Raw genomic sequence first — 18,862 nt, forward strand, 5'->3', positions numbered from 1 at the left:
CCAGCCTCTGCCCACAGGCAGTGGTGGGGAGCTCAAGGAGACAGGCAGCAGATGGCAAATGCCAGGCAAGGGCTCCAGCAATCCTCCTCCTGGAATGCATTGGGGCTCCCTCTCGTCCTCCAAGGAAATTTTGTCTTGCTGTAGGGTTTTGTACCAAATCCCAAGCTGGGCATCCAGGGCTGCTGGTTGCACCCACTCCCACAGGCAAGGCTGACCCCTCTGAGAGCCATGGACTTGTTGCATTGTCCAAGGACATGGGAGCACATTTCCACCCCAAATCGAGGCAGAGCTGCTCCAGCTGAGGCAGCCCCAGTTTTTGCTTGCACTGATGCTGCTCTGAAGACATTGGTGTCCCTGTCCCAGATGAAATCAGGCTGGTGGCAGCCAGCAGAGAGACCCAGAGTCATTGCCTTGTCTGAGAAGCACAAAGTTCCACTGACTCATCTGGAAAGGGGAAGCTCAGCACTGGTGCTCTGGTCAGCCTGCCCAGGGAAGGCTCCACAATCCATCCCCAACGTGACCTTCCTTCTGCACGGCACGGCAGGTTCCATCCCCCTCATCCATCCCCTGCCTGGGTGAGAAATGCAGTGACCTTTAAGGAGCAGAATAAACAGGAGGGAGGATGGGATGAAGATCTGTGAGCACAGCTCCTGCCACTGCCACTCTTCCTCCCTCCAGGGAAGATCTCCTTACAGGTGTGAGGAGACCCACAGGTGGGCAGGGACAGATTGATGAGGCACCAACACTTGCTGTGTCTCAGAACAGGAGAGGGTGAGAGGCTGAAGGAAGCTGCTCTCTGGGCAGGTGTCCTTCATGGAAGGGATGAACAGGGAACCCTCCTGTGCAACATCTCTGCATCCCTCTCGGAGCTTACAGGGTCACTGATGTCCCCAGGCTCTCAGCCAGCCAGAGTGCTCACTGCCAGTGAGGGGAAGGGGATGTCAAGCAGACTGGCAGAAACCAAGCAGGACAGAGGGGCAGAGGTGGCAATCCAGCAGTTCTGAAAGCACAGCTCACAGCTGGGAGCCTGGCAGGGCCAGTGAGGAAGCCCTGGCAGAGCTGGGTCTGGGGACCCAGGTACCCAACAGCAGCAAGATCTCCTTGGAGCATTTTGGGGATTTCTGCACTCAACAAAGGTTCCTTCCCAACTGTCACACCCTGTCACAAAGCAATTGGAGACAAGAGTTGGACACATTGTCCCCAGGACAGGGCACAAAGGCAAGCAGTGAAAACCAAAGGACAGAAAAGATTCGTCACAGGGACAGCAAATGTCAGTGATGTTCAAATGCTGGGACTCAGTTTTCACCCACCTCTCCAGATGATGCAAGCAAGTTTCCATGACAGATTTACAACAGAGGTGCCTGCTGGCCAGGACCCTCTGTGGGCAGCAGGCAAGTGGCTTGTTCCTGTCCCTGCCAGGGCTCGAACTCTGCAGGGTGAGGGCAACACTGGGCAGAGAAGGATGGGATGAAGATCCCATCTGCTGCTGAGCTGCTCGAGGTCACACAACAGCCTGGCCTCTTCCTACCCCATGCTCAACTCAAAAGCTGTTGAGTCTGGCAAGGCTGGGTATTTGCCAGAGCACAGATGTGACTTCCAGATGTGTGCCCTGCCCTCCATCTCCCTCTGTGCCACTGTCTGCAGAGAGGCCCAGGGGCTGGAGCATCTCAACCACTAAATGCAGGGAGCACCTCCTCCTGTCACCTCCTCCTCCTTGGATTCTCCACCTGAACTGCTTCTCCACCCCAACACAAACCAGACACAAGGTTACCAGAGCAGCTGCAGGTGAAACCAAACCTGTTCCAAGGTGGTTAGAAATGGAAACAGTGACTCTTCTCTTCCCTTTCCACCAGATTTGCTCTATCTGCACTAACCACGATGGGACCCCCTGGGCGGGTTTCACCTGCCAATGCCAAGGCAAGATTTTGGGGGATAACCAGCCAATGGCACGCCTTACAGCATCATCCAACTGAAGATGTCCAGCCTCTGAGCAGACACTGCCCAAGCCACACACCGCCCTGGCATGTGACAGCATTTTCAGTTTATGGGGGGGGGAATCAGAAGCTCATGGTGATGCTGTGAAACTGCTTTGGACTGGTTTTTTTAAATGACCTTGCCTGGGATTTATTTGTCCCCCAGAGCTGGAGATCTCTTCCTGTTTGTACTCAACCCTGCTCCGTGATTCGTATCAAACCTGATGTATCAATGCTCCAAAAATTTCATTCCCTCACCTCTAGAGCTCTTCACAGCATGCCCCAGAGCCCGAGCTGCTGGAGGTTACAGGGACAATAATCCAGCTAGCAGCAAGACCTTGAGAACAGGCTGACAAGGTTCTACAGGACATGTGAGACACAGAAGAGGAAAAAAAACCCAATAAAAATCAATTTCTGCTGCTTTGCTGGGACATAGAGATAAGCAGAGCCAACTCCCCACTGCCCTGGCAGTGCCTGGGGTCTGCTCTGGAATCAGGGACTCTTTGGTCTTCTGAAGCTGAGGAGGGCTGTGAGCTGGCAGGGATTAACAGGACAAGGACTGCAAACTCAGGAGAGAAGGAGGGTATCCAGGAATCCTGGCAGGAGGAGCCAGAGGTGGGAGAGTGATGTCTAAGGGCAAGTACCCAAGCACAGGAGCTTGGAGAGACGAGGCAGCAGGCTCTGTGCTCTGCTCTGATGAGCCCAGGGGCACGAGAGCCTCACACCAAGAAGGACCTTGAGAGGCAGTGCCCAAATGCTCAGCAAACAAACCCAGCCAGCCCCTGCCCCACCTCCTGCCAGCTGGGAAGCAGATTTATGGGGAGCAGATCTCCAGGGCAGGGAGCCAAGGGGGTGAAAGTCCTCTGGGACATTCCCTGCTGCCAGCATGGCCAAGCCCCCACCCACAGCCAGCCCCGTTATCTGACCTGGGCTGGGGTCACACCACCAGAGGAGAGCAGGAGGAGGGATGAAAGATGCACTGGCACATGCAGGGGGCTGTCCTTCAACCACCACAGCATCAGCACTTCTGGAGCAAGTAAACAGGAAAAAGGCTCTCGAGCAGCTGCGGTGCCCAGCGTCCCTGCGGAGCGGTGACAGCCGTCCTTGCTGGGGTGACTTCCAGCCCTGGCTGGCATGGCCCCACCACGGGGTGATGCTCAAAGGGAGCAGGATGGGGCTTGCACGGGATCCCAGGAGGAGAGCAGCACAGGATACCACAGAGGGAATCAGAGCAGCTCCAGCAAAGATGGAGAGCAGGACAGCTGGAGCAGCTGCCAGAGTCAGGAGGCAGCAGAGTAGCCACAGCAGGGCTCTGTGTCACCCAGCCACCAGGGCTGCTCCTGCAGCCATGCCTCCAGGCACTGGGGTCCAGGCTGTGCAGGGGACACACCACACATCCAGCTCCTGGGGGATGGAGTTTGGAGCCAGCACAAAGGTAACCCTTGTCCCTACAATGCTTCAGGCAGGAGGTCCCTTCCCAAAGGACCATGGCTGGGAAGGCAGGAGTCCTGCACATCCCTCCACATGGATAAAGGCTGGGGGTGAGCTGCAACACAGGGCAGCACAGCTCTGGGATTCTGTATGTCAAGGCAGGACAAAAAGAGTCATATTCCAAGAAAAGGGAAATAAATGCACTTGTAATGGGTTGGGGAGAAAACACAACCTCTAAGTCACAGTCCTGCCCCTTCTGCTGTGGCTTTTGGCCACTGCATCCTTAAGGCCAGTGGGCAAACAGCTCTGCACAACATCTCACCTCACAGGAGATCTCCTACTGGACCCTGACCTTCCCTGGGATGATTTTAAACCAGCACCATGGGTTTGCCCAGCTTGGACAGCCAGGAGTGCTCTGGGGCACCCCACTGACAGCACAAGAAGGAACTGACCAAAACCTCAGAGCCACAAATGTTTACAAACAGAAGGGAGGACCTGCAGAGGAAAACAGGGGAGATGTCCATCCCAGATTCTGAAAGGCTTTCCATGGCTCCCCACCCAGCCAGCCAAGTTCAGGACCCCAGATCAGGCTAGAGAGCCACCAGACCACAGGGACAGCAAAGATAGAGCTAAAAATCAGTTTGAAAATCACAGACACTTTCAGAGTATGGGCTGGCAGCATCCTGAAGCTCTGCTGACAGATTTAGTGTGGCCAGCTTCTGCTAGAGACATCAGCCCAGGGCTGTTGGGGTGCTCAGGGTGCTCCACAATCCTGAATCCTCCTGCATCAAGGTGTTCAACAGATGACAAGGACAGATCAACAGGCAGCAAGGTGCTCAGAGATGAGGACACCTGGGACAAGAGGGATGAGCTTGCCAGATCAGAGGCAGGCAGTCCTGGCCTAGAGTTCCAAGTACTGGGGGACCTCCAGAAAGGCTGAAAATTCTCAGAAATGAGGAAGTTTCTCATTGGAATCAATGTCAAAAAGCTTTTCCATGTAAAACAGCACTTTGCTCAAAACAAGAATACTCAAAACTTAAAGATGAAAACCACTTAGAGGGACAGCTTTTTCCAGCATTACAGAGTGCCTTCAGGAATGGCTGCTGTCACCATGCCCCTTCCCAAGGGCTCTCCCTGGTCTGGAAGACACCCTCCCACCACAGCCCGATGAAACACCCCCAGCAGCAAAACCACGCTTGGCGGAACAGATGAGCAGGAAAAGCCATGAGATCACCCAGGCAGCCACCCCGTGCAGGCAGGACACAGCCACAGCAGGGATGCTGAGCTGATCTCCCATGGGACACCAGCAGCAGCCACCATGACCCAGTGAGCTGAGGAGCCCCCCAGGTTTCTGTGAGCATCCCCAGATGTCAGGCAGCACACAGCCCTCTCCACACAGCTGCTGTACCTGTGTGGAACACCCAGAGCTGCTCTGTGTCACCCCTCTCTATTCAGGTATCCCTCTAGCTGCTCATCATCTTCCACCATCCACTCACCAGGGGAAAGAGGGAGGATGTGGGGGGGAACTTTTCAAAAGCATCGTAAGAGCTTCAAAATATTCTGATTTCTACCGCCTTTAAACCTCAGAGAACACTAGAAAAGTAAAAATTCTTCTCCACTGACTTCACCCATTTCCTTCTACTGCATGGTAAGGTGCAGCCAATGGTTATAAACTCAGAGCTGCTGGGTTTTCTGCACTCAAAGGCCCACACCTCCTCACCACACGCTGCAAGTTCTTCCTGGGCTCCCCACACCCTCCAACACTGTGAGCTTTACGCTGGGTCTCACCAACCCTGCAGCAGCTCAGGAGCAGGGACACAGCACGGGGGCTGGCTGCAGCCCTGCCAGGCCACACAGCTCCACTGTCACACAGCTCTGAGCCCAGAGCCACCAGCCCAGCTCCTGGCTGGCCCAGCACTAAGCACAGACTGTCACTGTTGGCTCTTCACCTGCCAGACCACAGCCCACCACCAGCGTGGTGCTGGGGTGCTCCCGCAGCCCTGCAGGACAGCAGTCACAGGCTGATTTCCAAGAGAGCCACAGCTCTGCCATGGCCTGGATGGATGCTCAGCACAAACTGACTGTCAAGCCAAGCCCAGCAGGACCCCACTTCAGCAGAGACAGAAGAGCTGGACACACAATCAAATGTGTTCCACTTCCAGCAGCTTTTGAAGTTCTCATCCGCAGGCTGAGCTGCTGCAGCTCATCACCAAGCCTGCACCTCCAGCAGCAGTGTGTGATGTAGCCAAAACTGTAAGGCAGTCACAGGAGAGGGTCTGTTCTGAGAGCTCCTGCTCCATCCCAAGTGTTCCCAAGTGTTCCATCCTGGCCAGGCTGCCCATCACAGCACACTTTGATGTGGGTCAGTTCCAGAAGGACACAGCAGCCCCAGTGCTCTCTGCAGGGGAAGGTCCCAGCCAAAGAGCAGTGCCCAGGCTCCCAGGAACACAGAATTTACACCAAGTCTGCCCTCCTGGGCAACTCAGTGGCCAAGCCTGCCCTGCCACATGCAGCTCTTGGGGACTGGGACCTCAGGGCTGCTCAGGGCCAGGGACTTTAGCACTGACTCAAGGCTGCAGAGCCTTTCCTCCTGTGTCTGCAATCTGTAAGATATGCAGGAGCTCACAGGCTGCTCACAGGCTGCTCACACCGGGACAGGAATGTCCTGGGGGTGTTCACAGGGCAGCCACTGCCATCAGATAACAGAGCCTTATCTTTGAGATAAGGATGACCATCCCCACTGTGCAGGCAAGGCAGCTCAAAGAGCAGCAGAGAGATCCCAGACTGGGCTGGGCAGCTGCAGGCTCACCTCCTCAGCGTGGAGACGGGGCACATTGAAGTCCTGTACAAAATCCCACAACAGAGCAGCCCCCAGCGATGGGAGGTGATGGAGCTGAGCATGGCACCTCTTGGCACACGCTCTGCAAGGCCAGATGCTCAGATCCAGCCCACTCAGGTGCTCCTGCTGCCACACATGGTGTCCAGCCACGGCAAGGAGAGAGCCAAGCCCTCAAAAACTCAGCCCCTTGATGTTGGTGAGAAATAATCAGTCCAACACTTTGCAAAACGTCTCCAGCACATTCTAATTAGTGGGCTTGAACCCCATAAGCCAAAATCCTTCCACGTGGCTGACTGGCAGAGGAAGGAACCAGATGGGCAGATGACGTGGGTGCAGGTACTAGAGGAAAACACCAGCCAGCCAACCTCCAGCTGCTCTCCAGGTTGCAGAGAAGCTTTTGAGATACCAAGAAATGAGGCAACACATCTTACTGCATGGGGAGGAGTTTTCTAACCCTCCTGGAAGATGCTACCAAGAGTAAAACTGGGATGAGAAAGGGATGTGAAGTGAGGGGAGAGGCTGTTTCACTTTGGGGGTGAAGGCAGAGCAGAGCTCACTCACTTTGTGTGTAGCACAAATGCCCTCGTAGGCAGGAAGGGGGACACAAAAAACCTGCTCTCAAGAAGCTCCCACAACAGTGTGTCAGCAGGGGAAGCTCCAACCATCCTGAGAGTCACAAGCCAGGCTCTCCCCTTCCCACCCCAGCCCTTCTGCAGCCCCTGCTCCAGGCACCCCAGGGGCAGCTCCCTCCTCCCATTCCTGCCCACTGCAGGAGCTGCATCCTGCATGCATGGCTGCAGGAGCAGGAGGGGACCCTCCAGTGCAGGAGCCATCCTGCACCCCAGGAGGAGATCACTTCTGAAGTTATTTTATCCTTGAAAACCATTTCTGGCTCACTCACTTCTTAAGAGCTCCAAGCTCCTCAGCTTAAGCAAATGGCCCCAAAAAAACATAATTAAAAAAGCTGTGCCCCAGTGGACTAATGAAGGAGGTTGGTTCTTGAAACGGCTGAGGCGAGTACGAGCCACACTTCAGAGCCACTTTGCATTAATATTTTACAGCTCATTTCTTTTCTTATACGCAGGCAATGGCTTTTCTCCACCTCCAAGGGACTGAGCTCATTTCACTGAAGGCAAGAATGCAACCAGGGTTTTTGTGAGGTAGTTTTTTTTTCTCCTCTCTCTCCCCTATAAAACAAACATCTGCTCCAAATTTTCAGCTCACTCTCTGAGCAAACTCTCTGAATTTTCTGACGTCTTTCAAGGCAAACAGTTCAATTTGAAGCTGGCCTACAACCCCCCCAGCATGAGAAGGTAAGAATGCAAGACCCTATTTTATTAAAAATAAAGAATCAGTTAACACAGGAAGTTTAAAAGAAAATAAATGCATGAAAGACAACTGACTTGAGGGATTAGCTCTACTTTGCTCTGGGTGCTTAACAAAAAGAATAGAAAATTATTAGCACTCTTCCCATTGTAGCAGCCAGGCCCTCTGCTGAGTTGATTAGCAAGAAAGCAATGAGTTGGTAATTAAACCTGGCTGGAGCCCTAAGAATAAAAACAAGTATTAATTGAAAAAAAAAGGCTTTTTTTTTTTTTGGCACAAACCAGGATTGCATTTTGCACAGTTTTGAAGAAGTAGAGGAGATGGAGGCAAGTGCTTTGGAAAGGGAAAGGCTTCCTGCCCAGGGGAGCTTACCCCCCCTCCCCAGCCCCGTGCCCACGGAGACTCCCATCACCCTGGAGTGAGCTGAAGAGCTCCACGAAGAGCAGGGTCCTGTCCCAGAGAAGAGGCTCTCATGGCAGCCCAGCTGGCGGGAGGCCCTGCTCTGCTGAGCCAGCCAGGGCTGCTCACGGAGGGCAGGGGGACACACAGGGTCTTTATGCAGCGCTCACAAGGGGCACACGGCCCCAGAGGGCTGTCACACCAGCAAGGGCTCTCTGCTCTCTGTCCCCCAGCACTCCTGGCTCACGGGCAGCTCCAGGGTGGCCAGTGAGGCCAGCTGGGTACTGCACATGTGGTGATGCCACCCAACCCTTCACAGAATCGTTAGGGTAGGAAAAGTCCTGTAAAACCACCCAGTCCAGCCACTAACCCAGCACTGCCAGGGCCACCACTGAGCCATGTCCCCAGGTGCCACACCTACACAGGCTCCTCCCCAGCCAGCAGCCCCCTGGTCCAACCTCACTGCTCTCAGGAGATGCTGCAGCACAGAGAAACCTTCATCCGTAAGTGCCAGAAGCTCCTTGCAGAGGCCAGTCATTCCCTGCTGGCTTCAGTAACTTGAAATGAAGGTGGCACATCACCTCTGGGCATGCAGCATGGCACAGAGAGGGAACTCAGACCCACAGCACCAGGCTGTTGAGGCACCAAAGGCACAGAGCACAGGGGTTCCCTGACCTCTCTCCAGTAGTGGGGTGACTTTCAGCCTGCTCAGGCTCTGTTCCCCTCTAAGCTCCACATCAGAAATCCAAGCACCACCCAGACATTGTTTTTAAAGCAAAGAACTGGTTGCCTGTTGCAGTTCCCTGACCTCTCTCCAGTAGTGGGGTGACTTTCAGCCTGCTCAGGTTCTGCTCCCCTCTAAGCTCCACATCAGTGTGCACAGAAAGCCAAGCACCACCCAGACATTGTTTTTAAGGCAAAGAACTGGTTGCCTGTTGCGGAGTTCAGCAGAGATCAGAAGTACTGACAGACCAGCCCCCGCAGATCCTGGGGCAGCAGCTGCTCCACAGCACCTCTGACAGCGATGGCAAAGCTCCAAAATGAGCACCACCACCTGAGGAACGATGGCTGTGCCCAGAGCCCTCTCCTCCTGCCACACTGCAGCTGAGGCAGCTGACCTCTGTCCCTTCCTGCACTGCCCACCATGCAGCAGGAGCTTCCCAAGCTGCAGCCACAGGGACTGTGCTCTTCCCAACACTGCCAGCCATGCAGCCAGGCCCCCATCCTCACCCACCCCTCCCTGGGACAAACACACATCATTTCTGTACAACCCACCAGGAGCAGAGAAAGGAGCACAGATGCTCTATAGTTCGTGTCCATGGAGACAGACCTCTCCAAGACAAGGCCATCCACACAGACATGCCCCGAGCCCAAAACCTCCATATGTGATATACTGTGGATGCTAACCTGTTCTGAAATTGAAAAATCCCCAGAATTATTCCTACTTAGACAATTAACATGTATCTAGGGTCCTAAAACTCCCTGGTGGTCTCCAGCTCTCAAGAAACCCAAGAACATCCATCACTGAGCCATGAACACAGCAATCTTTGACCTGTAAGTCCCCAGACACCGTTTGGAGATGCTGCTCCATGGGAAGGAACATCTCACCTCCTGACAGCTGGCCACCCCCTCACAATGCAAGCTGGGGCCAAACCAGAACCACCACCAAAAGCAAAACCCAGTCTTCCTACCAGCCCCAGCCTACTGCTCCCTGTGCTGGCATGGCTTGTGTTCATGGGGACAACTGGACCAGTCACTGCCCATGGCTGACACCACCCTGCACTCAAAGTGATGAACCCAGCTCCAGATTACCTCCCCCTCTGGTTCCCACCATGGCCATGCTGACCTCAAGGGATGAGCCAGGAGGGGAATACCTTGGTGTATGTGCCACATGAAGTGGAGCTGTCACACACCTGGCTTTTCCCAGGCATCCTCTTTCTGCCCAGAAAGCACATCCAGATAAAAATAGGGAAGCTGGCCAAGAACCTAGTACTGCTGGCCATCGATCCCATGGCTTTGCCTTGCCTGCCTAGAAACCCAGGCACTATTTGTGTACACAGGCTGGTATTTCCAGCTGGAGCCCCACAGCTCTGTCCAGGAAGTGTTAAAGCAAAGCTCTGCTCTTCAGCCTGATGTCCTCTGTGTCCAGCAAGGCCCACCTGGCCCCTTGGGAGGGTCACACATGGTGTGGGAACACCACAGCACTGGGAGGCACACACGGGGAACCCAGAGCCCAAAACAACCTGGCAGACACCTTGCCTGTGGCACAACAGAGAAGCCTCAAGGAATTTTCCTCTGCGACATTAAAAGAAACACAATCATCTCGGTCCCTGGGACACTCTGCTTTCACTGCTCTTGGATGTCTGCACAGCACAAGAATTCCTTGCCAGCCAAGGCTTTATCATTGTCAGGGCCACAGTTCAGGTACAGAAGCTGAAGTTCTCTAGATTTCCCCCAAAGGCTACAGGGACATACCTAGGTCTGTCCCCAGGAGCAATCACCCATGCAGACACCAGCGGGGACCTCTGTCCCCCACGGGCACACGTGCTCTGGGGGCTCTGTCTCAGACCAGAATCTCCCCAGCAAAACCAACGTTTGCTCTGCCTGAGTTTAAGAACAACTTAAGCCCAGGGTCAATAGAATGCTGCTCTCTCCTCCCCCTCACACTGCCTCATCGCTCCCAGAGGCCATTCTGGGAAAGAGATGGGGGAGCTCCACATCCTCACGATGCTAAAGGAGCCCAAGGCTCCCTCCAGATCTGCCTGCAGACACCACAGGGCAGAAGGTAGAGGACTCAGGGCAAACCACAGCCCCAAACTGGCATTTTGTGGATCTGCCACAGAGATGTGGCCACCATCTCCATGCCCTTTCCTCATCTAAGCCCCTGGTACTAACAGCATCCCACCCCTCCATCCCGGACCAGCAGCACTTGCCAGGAGAGATGACAACCCCTCCCTGGGCTTGCTGGGCCTCAGTCGCCTCCTCAGCATGGGGAAGGCCAGTGCCACAGCCAGCACCAGCTCTCCCACCACCTGGCCTTCGTGCATGTCCCCTTTTCCTCATGTCCCACACAGAACAGAGACCCTGTCCTCGTGCTGGCACACGGGGGCAGGAAGGATAATTTGAGAAAACCTGGCAAACCAACACCAAGTTTAAGAGCGCAGAGCATGCCAGATCTGACTCCCTTCCCACCTTATGCCCACGCGTAAGAAACCCGGTTTTACACTCGGGTTTCTTACACATCCTTTCCTCTGTCCTCCCCGTCCCCATCCAGCACAGGAAGCCGGGCCTCACCTGACCCTGTGCCATCGCCCCCGGGATGATGTGCACAGGGCAGCGGGGAAGAGGACGGAACTACAGCACAGTATTTTGGGCTGTTTTTCCCACTGTTTAACCTTTTCCGTTTGGTCTCATCTGTTGCTCCGAGGTGCAACCGCAAAAGGGCTCGCACTAACCCTGCCTCCTTCTGAGGCTCCCTAAGGCTCGCCGAGGCACCACCCGGGAAAACACGTCGTTTATCCCAGGGGAAGTTTGGTGCCCAACAGGGATGCGGAAAGTTGGGAGGCGGCGCTGGGCGGGGGCAGCGGCGGCGCCGGCCCGCGCATCTCCCGCGCATCTCCCGCGCATCCCCCGCGCACAGGGCGGCGGGGGCGGCCCCACGCCGGGACCGGGACCCCTCTCCGCCCCCCGGCTGCCCGCGGGGGGATACCGGGCACGGAGAGCCCGCGGGTTCATTATTTTTCATTTTCTTCCTCCTCTCCTCGCCACCGAGCCCCGGCGCTCCCCGAACGGCGGCTCCGGGAGGGCTCCGGCCCCGCGGCCCCGCAGCCGCCCCTTCCCGCCGGGCTGCCCCAGCACTCACCGGCCCCCTCGACCTTCTCGGAGCCGCGGCTCCAGGTGACCTGCCGCGTCTCCAGCTTCACCTGGAAAGTTTTCCGCTCGGGTCGCTGCGACTTTTTGGAGTAGAAGAGGGTCATGACGGTGCCCACCTCCAGGCTGCGGCAGAGCTGCGCCGCCTCCGCCTCGCTGGGCGCCCCGGGGCCGGCGCCCGGCCCGGCCGCCATCGGCGCGGCGAACAAAGGGGAGCGGGAGCGCCCGAGCCCCGCCGCGCCCCGCGCCGCCGCCGCGCGGGGGGTCCGCGGGGGGGACACGCACCCGGTGCTGCTGGCCCGGGGACCGGGGGCTCGGGGAGGACACGTAGCCGGTGCTGCCCGCCCAGGGGGGGACACGCAGCCGGTGCTGCCGGTTCGGGGGGACACGCAGCCGGTGCTGCCCGCCCAGGGTCCCGGGGCCGGAGCGTCCCCGCCCAGCGGGGCTGCGGGACCCCCTGCGTGCTGCGGGATGCCGGTGCCACAGACCACCCAGCGCGCCTGGGAACGGCGCGACCCTCCGCACGCCTGCGGGACCGGGGCGCTCCGCACCCGCGGGACCACCCTGCACACCGCAGGGCCCCGTGGGCCACACAGCTCGCGGGATACCTCAGGGTACCGGCACCCACAGCGGGGTTTGCGGGGGATCCTGGCGTGGCACATGTGGGGTCCCCACATCGCATCCCATGGTGGCTTTTCCTGGGGACAGACCCCTCCGTATGGCTGCGCTGGCACCATGCTGTGGCTTCTTGATCCGTTTGCTGTAGTCTTTGCTGTAGTCTCCACACAGATCCCAGGCAGATCCGTGCTGGCATGGAAAGCAGGACGGGGCTTGCAGGGTGGCCTGTGGCATCCTGCAAGGACCTGTAGGGAGCCGGGGGTCACTGGACACTCTCCAGCTGCTCTCCGGCCCCACAAAAAACCAGGGTTAGAGACCACACAAAAGCAGGGTTAGAGAGGGGATAAGTGGCTGAATTGGGAAGCATTTCAATGCAGTTTGCTCCATTCATGTGGTTAAAGCCTGTGATTTCCCTATCTGTGTGCCACTGACCTTCTTCCCTGTGCCCTCCTTTCCATCAGAGCACCCCATGGCACACTGGGTGCTCAGGCTGTCCCATTTATATGTATAAATGTATAAATATGGGTTACTGCTTGGACCTGATGATCTTAGAGGACTCTTCCAACTTTAATGATCCTATGATTTTTTTTTCTTTTTTCCAAACTTCATGATTCAGTGAATACACACACGTACACACACATGTCCACAGGCCCGTGGCAAGGCAGCCGGTGCTCAGCAGCCCTTATCTCACCCCCCAGCTCACAGCTGGGACTGGGAGGGGCATCATCTTCTAAGTGAGGGGCCCATCCCTGAGTGGATCCCACATCTCTCTCTCTCCTACTGCTCCCCCAGCCTCCACAGGGACATTCCCCAGCACACACACGTGCACACACACAGTAGGAACCCTGTAAGGTTGTTTAGGATCCTGCCTGGCATCTGGGCATCAAACAGGCAAGGTGGGAGCCCAAACCTGCCCTGATAGAAATGAGCGGTGTGTGACAGCACTGTAAGGATGCTGGGGATGTGCTCAGCTGAGCCAGAGCTACCGGAGCCTGTGCTTGGTGCTGGCACAGCACTCTGGGCCTCGTTCTCTCCGGGGTGAGCTCCTGTGGCCGCCAGGGAAGCGGCTCCTGGCTGGTGTAATGGCCTCACTTGGGACCGGCAGGAAGCAGCCGGCTCCCAGTGCTCTTAAAATAGCCGAGCATTATGGGAACACCCTTGTTTTGGAGGGCAAAACCTGAGAAGGGAGTGTGGCCATCGAAGAAGCAGAAAAGGTAACTCCCTTGTTCCCAAACACTGCCTGTTCCTGCTGATGGAGAGCACCTGGCAAGGTGCGTCCTCAGCTCGGAGCTCAGGGTGACTGAGGCCAGCACATGGAGGATGTGGTTTACAATGAGCTGTTTGTGATGGATATTTTTTATTTTCTAAGTTTGGCTGATCATCTTTCAGCCTTGCATTAGCCCTCTGTGTCTAAGATGCTGGATGCCAAGGAATTCTGCTGTTTAATTTGACAGCACAGGAAATTTGACAGCCTTTGTGTGCCTGCTGCCTGACAGCCCCATTTGGTGGTCCCAGCTCCTGTACCAGCCAGGCTGTGAACAATCATCCCCAGCCCTCAGGCCAGCAAAAACTTCCATTATGTTCCTGTTCTGCTTTGGAAGAAATTCCCTGGACTGTGTTCATCATGTAGCTGTGGAAGCCTGCGAGTTCTGCAATCTCCCCTTGCAAACACCTCAGGGAAAAGGGGGATTTTCCCCTCGGAGTGGCCCCAGCGCCTCCCCCTTCAGAGTTCCGAAGCACGGGATGCCATCCCCCATATCCTGCAGGATTCATGGAGCAGCTGCATCCTCCCACCGGGAACAGGCCAGTGGCCAGGTGACCTCTGGCTTGAGGACAGCCCCAGGCGTGCTCAAGGCCAGGGGAACAAAATCCAGGGGCACAGCACTCTGAGCCCACCCCAGAGGCAAGAGCGGGGGTCCCTGCAGCCCAGCATCCCTCTGACCAGTGTCTGGGAAGGGATGCATCCCTCTCCTGCCCGGGGGACCACACACTGAGAGGGGGTGCTCGATACTCAGCCGAAGTGGTGCAGTCCCTGGGAGCGATGCCCACAGAGCAGGCAGGAATTATTTATGAATAAATAATTCCTGCCTGCTCTGTGCTGCCGGGGCTGGGTGAAGACACCACCAGCTGAGAAAATCACCACGGGGGAAGAGCTTCCGAGGTGCTGCAGGGAGCAGGATGTGGAAGGAAAGCCCGGGGGAGGGCGGAGCGGGGCTGCCCGGGCTGGTGTTGGCAGACACGGCGCAGGGCTGTGCGGGGATGGAAAGCAGAGCCGCCCGGGGCTGTGGAGCTGCTGCGGATGCTGGCGCGGTGCCGGCCCCGAGGAGCCGGGCAAAGCCGTGCCCGCAGGCTGCCCCCGCAGCCCCTGCCCCTCCAGCCATCGCCGAGTCCCCCAGCACCCGGTGAGAAACCCACTGCTCCCCGTCCCCGCTCCCCCGTGATGAGCGGGGAGCACACACTTTTTTAATATCGAGTTCACCTGGTTTCAATTTTCAGCCCTGGAATCCTTCAGACTTCAAGGGGGATGGGGCTGCATCCTGCAGGGTTTTGCACCTCCCCTTGGCCGCCAAGATCCCGTTCAAAGCTACCTTTGTGCCCTCCCCACCGGTCATGTCACTGCTGCCTCAGTTTCCCCGGCTGCCAAACACGGGCCCTGTTGTGGGGGTGGTGGCACTGGGGCAGGCGAGCACGGGCGCTGCAGCGGAGGGATGCAAGACAGGATGTGGCACGTTTGTGGCCATGTCTCTGTTTGCACAGTGAGTCAGTGGGCTCTGGGAATTCTCCATGGAAAGCGTGGGGTGTGTGGTCCTCACCCTGCTGTGCCACAGGCAAAACCCTGATTAAACCCTCCTCAGCCCCCTGCCCAGGACAGAGCCTGTGCTCCCCAGTGCTGGGAGGGATTTCAAGGGTGGGTTTTGCACCAAAATCCTTCTCCTTGCTGACAGAGAGGCACAAATGCTCCAGCCTCGGACATCAGCCTGGCCTTGCACTTCCAGGCAGACACAGATCTCCCAGCCTGGCCACAGCACCCCACCATGCCCAGGGAGAAGGTGGATCTGCCAGCAGCAGAGCTGGGGTGGGGACCCCCCTCAGCATTGCTGTTCTTTGTAGGAGAACAACCCACTGCATTCCACAATTCCCTATTCAGTGGTGCAAGACACTGGAATTTGTAAGACGGGGGATAATTGGGCCAGGTCTGCAGGCGGGAAGGAGGGCTGTATAAATAGAAATGATATTTTTACAGGCTGCATTGTTCAGGCACGGGCAGGCCGGGAGCACAATGAGCCCCTTTCCCTCCGCGCTGGCATTTTCGCCGCTGCACCTTGGAAAGGCCCCAGAGAGCAAACGGCAGCTCCTGCCAAACTCCAAGTCTGTGCAGCCACAACAAAGTGCCTGGAAGATGGCAGCGAGCAGCAGGAAGCCCTGCTCAGGGCTGGCTTCCCTGCTCAGCTGGCTGGGCCTGACCCCACAGCCACCTCGGGGGTCTGGGAGCCCACTCCAGTTCTGGGGTCACGGGGCTTGCAGAGGAGGCAGGGCTGTGCCTGCTCCACAGCCCCCAAGGACACCAGGCCAGGGCTGCTCCCAGTGCCAGGGAGGGGAATGCATCCATCAGCCTCATCACCTGTCCTGGCCTTCACCTTTGGCTTCATCACCCTTCCCCTTGTCACCACCTGTCCTTGCCCGGCCTCCTGCCCTTCCCAGCCAGGAAGGGGAAGGAGCTGCTCTCCTCCATCCTGCTCTGTGCAGAGGGCTGGGGCTGAATAGAGGCAGCAGAAAACCAGGACGAGCAGCCCTGGGGTCACTGCAGACCCCTGCTCCTGCTGTCCTGGCAGGGCTCCTCCCAGGGCAGAGCAAACTGAGCTGTGCCTGCATGGAAAGGCACAGTGGGCACCACAGAGGGTGCAGCACAGTCACAGCCAGGCAGGGATGGGCACGTCCTTCAGGGAATTCCTGCTGGGGCTGGCAACAGGAATTGCACCCCACCATCTCCCCCAGCCCAGTGACCACAGGAGCCTCACATCCAGGGCCAGAGGTGAAAGAACACAGAGACACCAACACTCAGTTAAGTTGTAGGAATTTATTTTAAATAACCTACAGTTGATTAAAAGGGAATTCATGATAAAAATAGAAGATACTTGTTGAGGAAAGGCTGCAGGAAATGGTCTTGCACACACACTACGCTAACAATGCCTCTAAGACTAATGATTATAGCAAAAAAAGGTTTCACATTAAAATTCTGCTTTTTAATTTTTAAAATTTTTTTACACAATTACAAAAGAAAAAAATAAAAGCCCTAAAATCTTGATTATTTTCCTTTTTGGACCAATGCTCATTTCCCTCGAAATTTATTGACCTGTGAAACTTCTTTTTACACAATAAAATCTTTCAAGTAAAAGAGGGGAGTGGGGCTTAGAAAAAAAGGGGGGGAAAGGTAAAACAGTCTGACAAACCTAAAAAGTAGATAATTCTTGGAAGTGTACAGAGCGTGTTCAGAACAAAGGGTGATGGGAATGTTATTTGTTTCCAATTTCACTTGTCCTCAAATTCCACACACATCTTTCCATCACACGGCCCCCTCCCCCCACCCGCTCCCCAAACCTACACGATCTTTAAGATCATAAAGAAAGAAAACTGTTTAAATATTTTAAAATAATTAAAAAGAAATAAAAATTCACATTTAAAATAGGAACACTCAAGTCAGGAGGCCGATTTCCCATCATGATTTGCTCTGAACAAATGTGGTGGATATTTGTAATTCATGTTCCAATGCCACGACTGTTTCAAGTGACAAATTGAAAAAGATTTGGGTATTTCCATGACTATAGTGACAGCTGTAACAGGTGCGTTGGGTTCCTTAAATTTTGTTTATTTGTTAAATTCTGAAATGGGGCGGGAGGGGGAGGGGAAGGGCAGGGGTTAAGGAGTCCATTTTCTATTAAAATATAGAAGTTATTGCAAAACCCTAACTGTAAAAACGCACCAATATAATTGGATTTTGTATACAGTAGCTAAAGATTCCCACGCTCTCAGTGTGATGGTGAATTTGCCTGGCGGAAGGTTGACAAATCCCCCATCCACTTGCCCTGCCTCAAGAGAAAAACCACACAAACCAGACAGCTAGAATTTGGATCTCTGAAACATTTTTTAAATAAGTTGTCCATAGGACAACTGGCTCAGCTCCTTTAAGATATTTCCAGGTTATGCTTTCTGCAAGATGTTGGCTGTTTTATCTGATGCTCACTTGCCCCTTTCCTCCCCCTTCCCCAGCATCCAAGGACAAGTAAGGCTCACAGTTTATCAATCTCCCTAAAAACCAGGCTACTCCCTTTTCCCATAAAATTCATCTCAATAAAAACAGGTTAAAACTCATAGTCTTCCTCTGCCATGTCGATAGCCCAGGCAAATTTCTCTCGTTGGGTTTTGTTATAAATCTTCTCTATAGGAATTCCCCACTTCTTACACCTGCAGGAGAGGAGATGCTGTTAGAGTTAGGGATAAAAGGAAGGCCCTGCCCTTGTTGCTGTTTGGGGGAACAGGACAGAGGTGAAGGAGTGGGGTGGGTCACCCCAGCACACCACAGGCAGGGGCTTACCAAGCAACAGAGATCCTGGGATCCAGATAGTTGAGTTTGGAGGTGCCCAAAGCAATCTGCTTGTTCTCCTCCCTATCTGTAGCCTGAACCTCCAGCTTCATCAGTTGCTCCTCGATCCTCTGCACTGCTTTCTTCTTGCTTTCCACTGTCCTGGGGTGGCAAAGAACAAAGCAGTGAATCACTAATGCCTGCCAGCACTGTGGGAAGCCAGAGGGACTCTGCTCAAGGTAAGCAATGCCACACAGGGCAGCTGTGTCAGCACAGATGGTGACAACAACACACTCACACATGCAATTAAGAACTGACATTTTCCAAGAGGCAGAGCAGGAATCCTAAGCAGCAGTTTTGTTTTTAAGGGTTGGAAGCAACAGCCTGAACTGTTCTATGCTACACCCACTCCCACACCAGCCCATCTATCCCTCAGCAAGTCATGCTGTGATCCTGCTTCCAGAGCTCCTGTAACTCAGCTCCCCCGTGGCTGCTCTGCAGAGCCCACATGGAGCCCCAGCACATGGTGTGTGCCACGGGCTTCCAGCGGGGGGTGTGGAACTCAGGGAGGTGCCTGTGCAATTAATTAATTAATTGTGCAAGCCCAGGCTTCCCAGGAAGTCAGCAATGCTGCACATTGGTCATGGGCAGCAGCAGGGTGGCAGGGGCTCAGCGCTGAGGGCTGGGCACGTCAGGAGCTGCAGGGTCAGACCACCCCACAGGTGGCCATTTCTTCATGCACAGAATGAAAAGGGCAAAAGTAAGCTTTCCCAAATGACAGGCCAGGAAAGTGGAATACAGGTGAAGGGCCCCTTCTGGGAGCAT

General features: G+C 55.4%; 2 protein-coding genes across 5 annotated transcripts in view; both read right to left on the minus strand.

Moving 5' to 3' along the window:
- Positions 1–12,097, minus strand: part of PLCG1 (phospholipase C gamma 1) — a 42,125-nt gene extending 30,028 nt beyond the window's left edge. For all 4 annotated transcript variants that reach the window (XM_039728097.1, XM_039728096.1, XM_039728095.1 and 1 more), the window contains exon 1: positions 11,831–12,097. In XM_039728097.1, the coding sequence (XP_039584031.1) occupies positions 11,831–12,032 (202 nt within the window). In that variant the 5' untranslated portion in view covers positions 12,033–12,097. The remainder of the gene's footprint in view (positions 1–11,830) is intronic.
- Positions 12,098–16,678: 4,581 nt separating this feature from the next.
- The window catches only part of TOP1 (DNA topoisomerase I), a 65,982-nt gene continuing 63,798 nt past the window's right edge, over positions 16,679–18,862 (minus strand). Inside the window, exons 20-21 of the mRNA XM_039728126.1 lie at positions 18,050–18,199; positions 16,679–17,919 (exon numbers count right to left, since the gene is read on the minus strand). Of these exons, the coding sequence (XP_039584060.1) occupies positions 17,817–17,919; positions 18,050–18,199 (253 nt within the window). The 3' untranslated portion in view covers positions 16,679–17,816. The remainder of the gene's footprint in view (positions 17,920–18,049; positions 18,200–18,862) is intronic.

The sequence above is a fragment of the Passer montanus genome, unplaced genomic scaffold (assembly GCF_014805655.1).
Source record: "Passer montanus isolate IOZ18808 unplaced genomic scaffold, ASM1480565v1 scaffold64, whole genome shotgun sequence".
Classification (NCBI taxonomy): domain Eukaryota; kingdom Metazoa; phylum Chordata; class Aves; order Passeriformes; family Passeridae; genus Passer; species Passer montanus.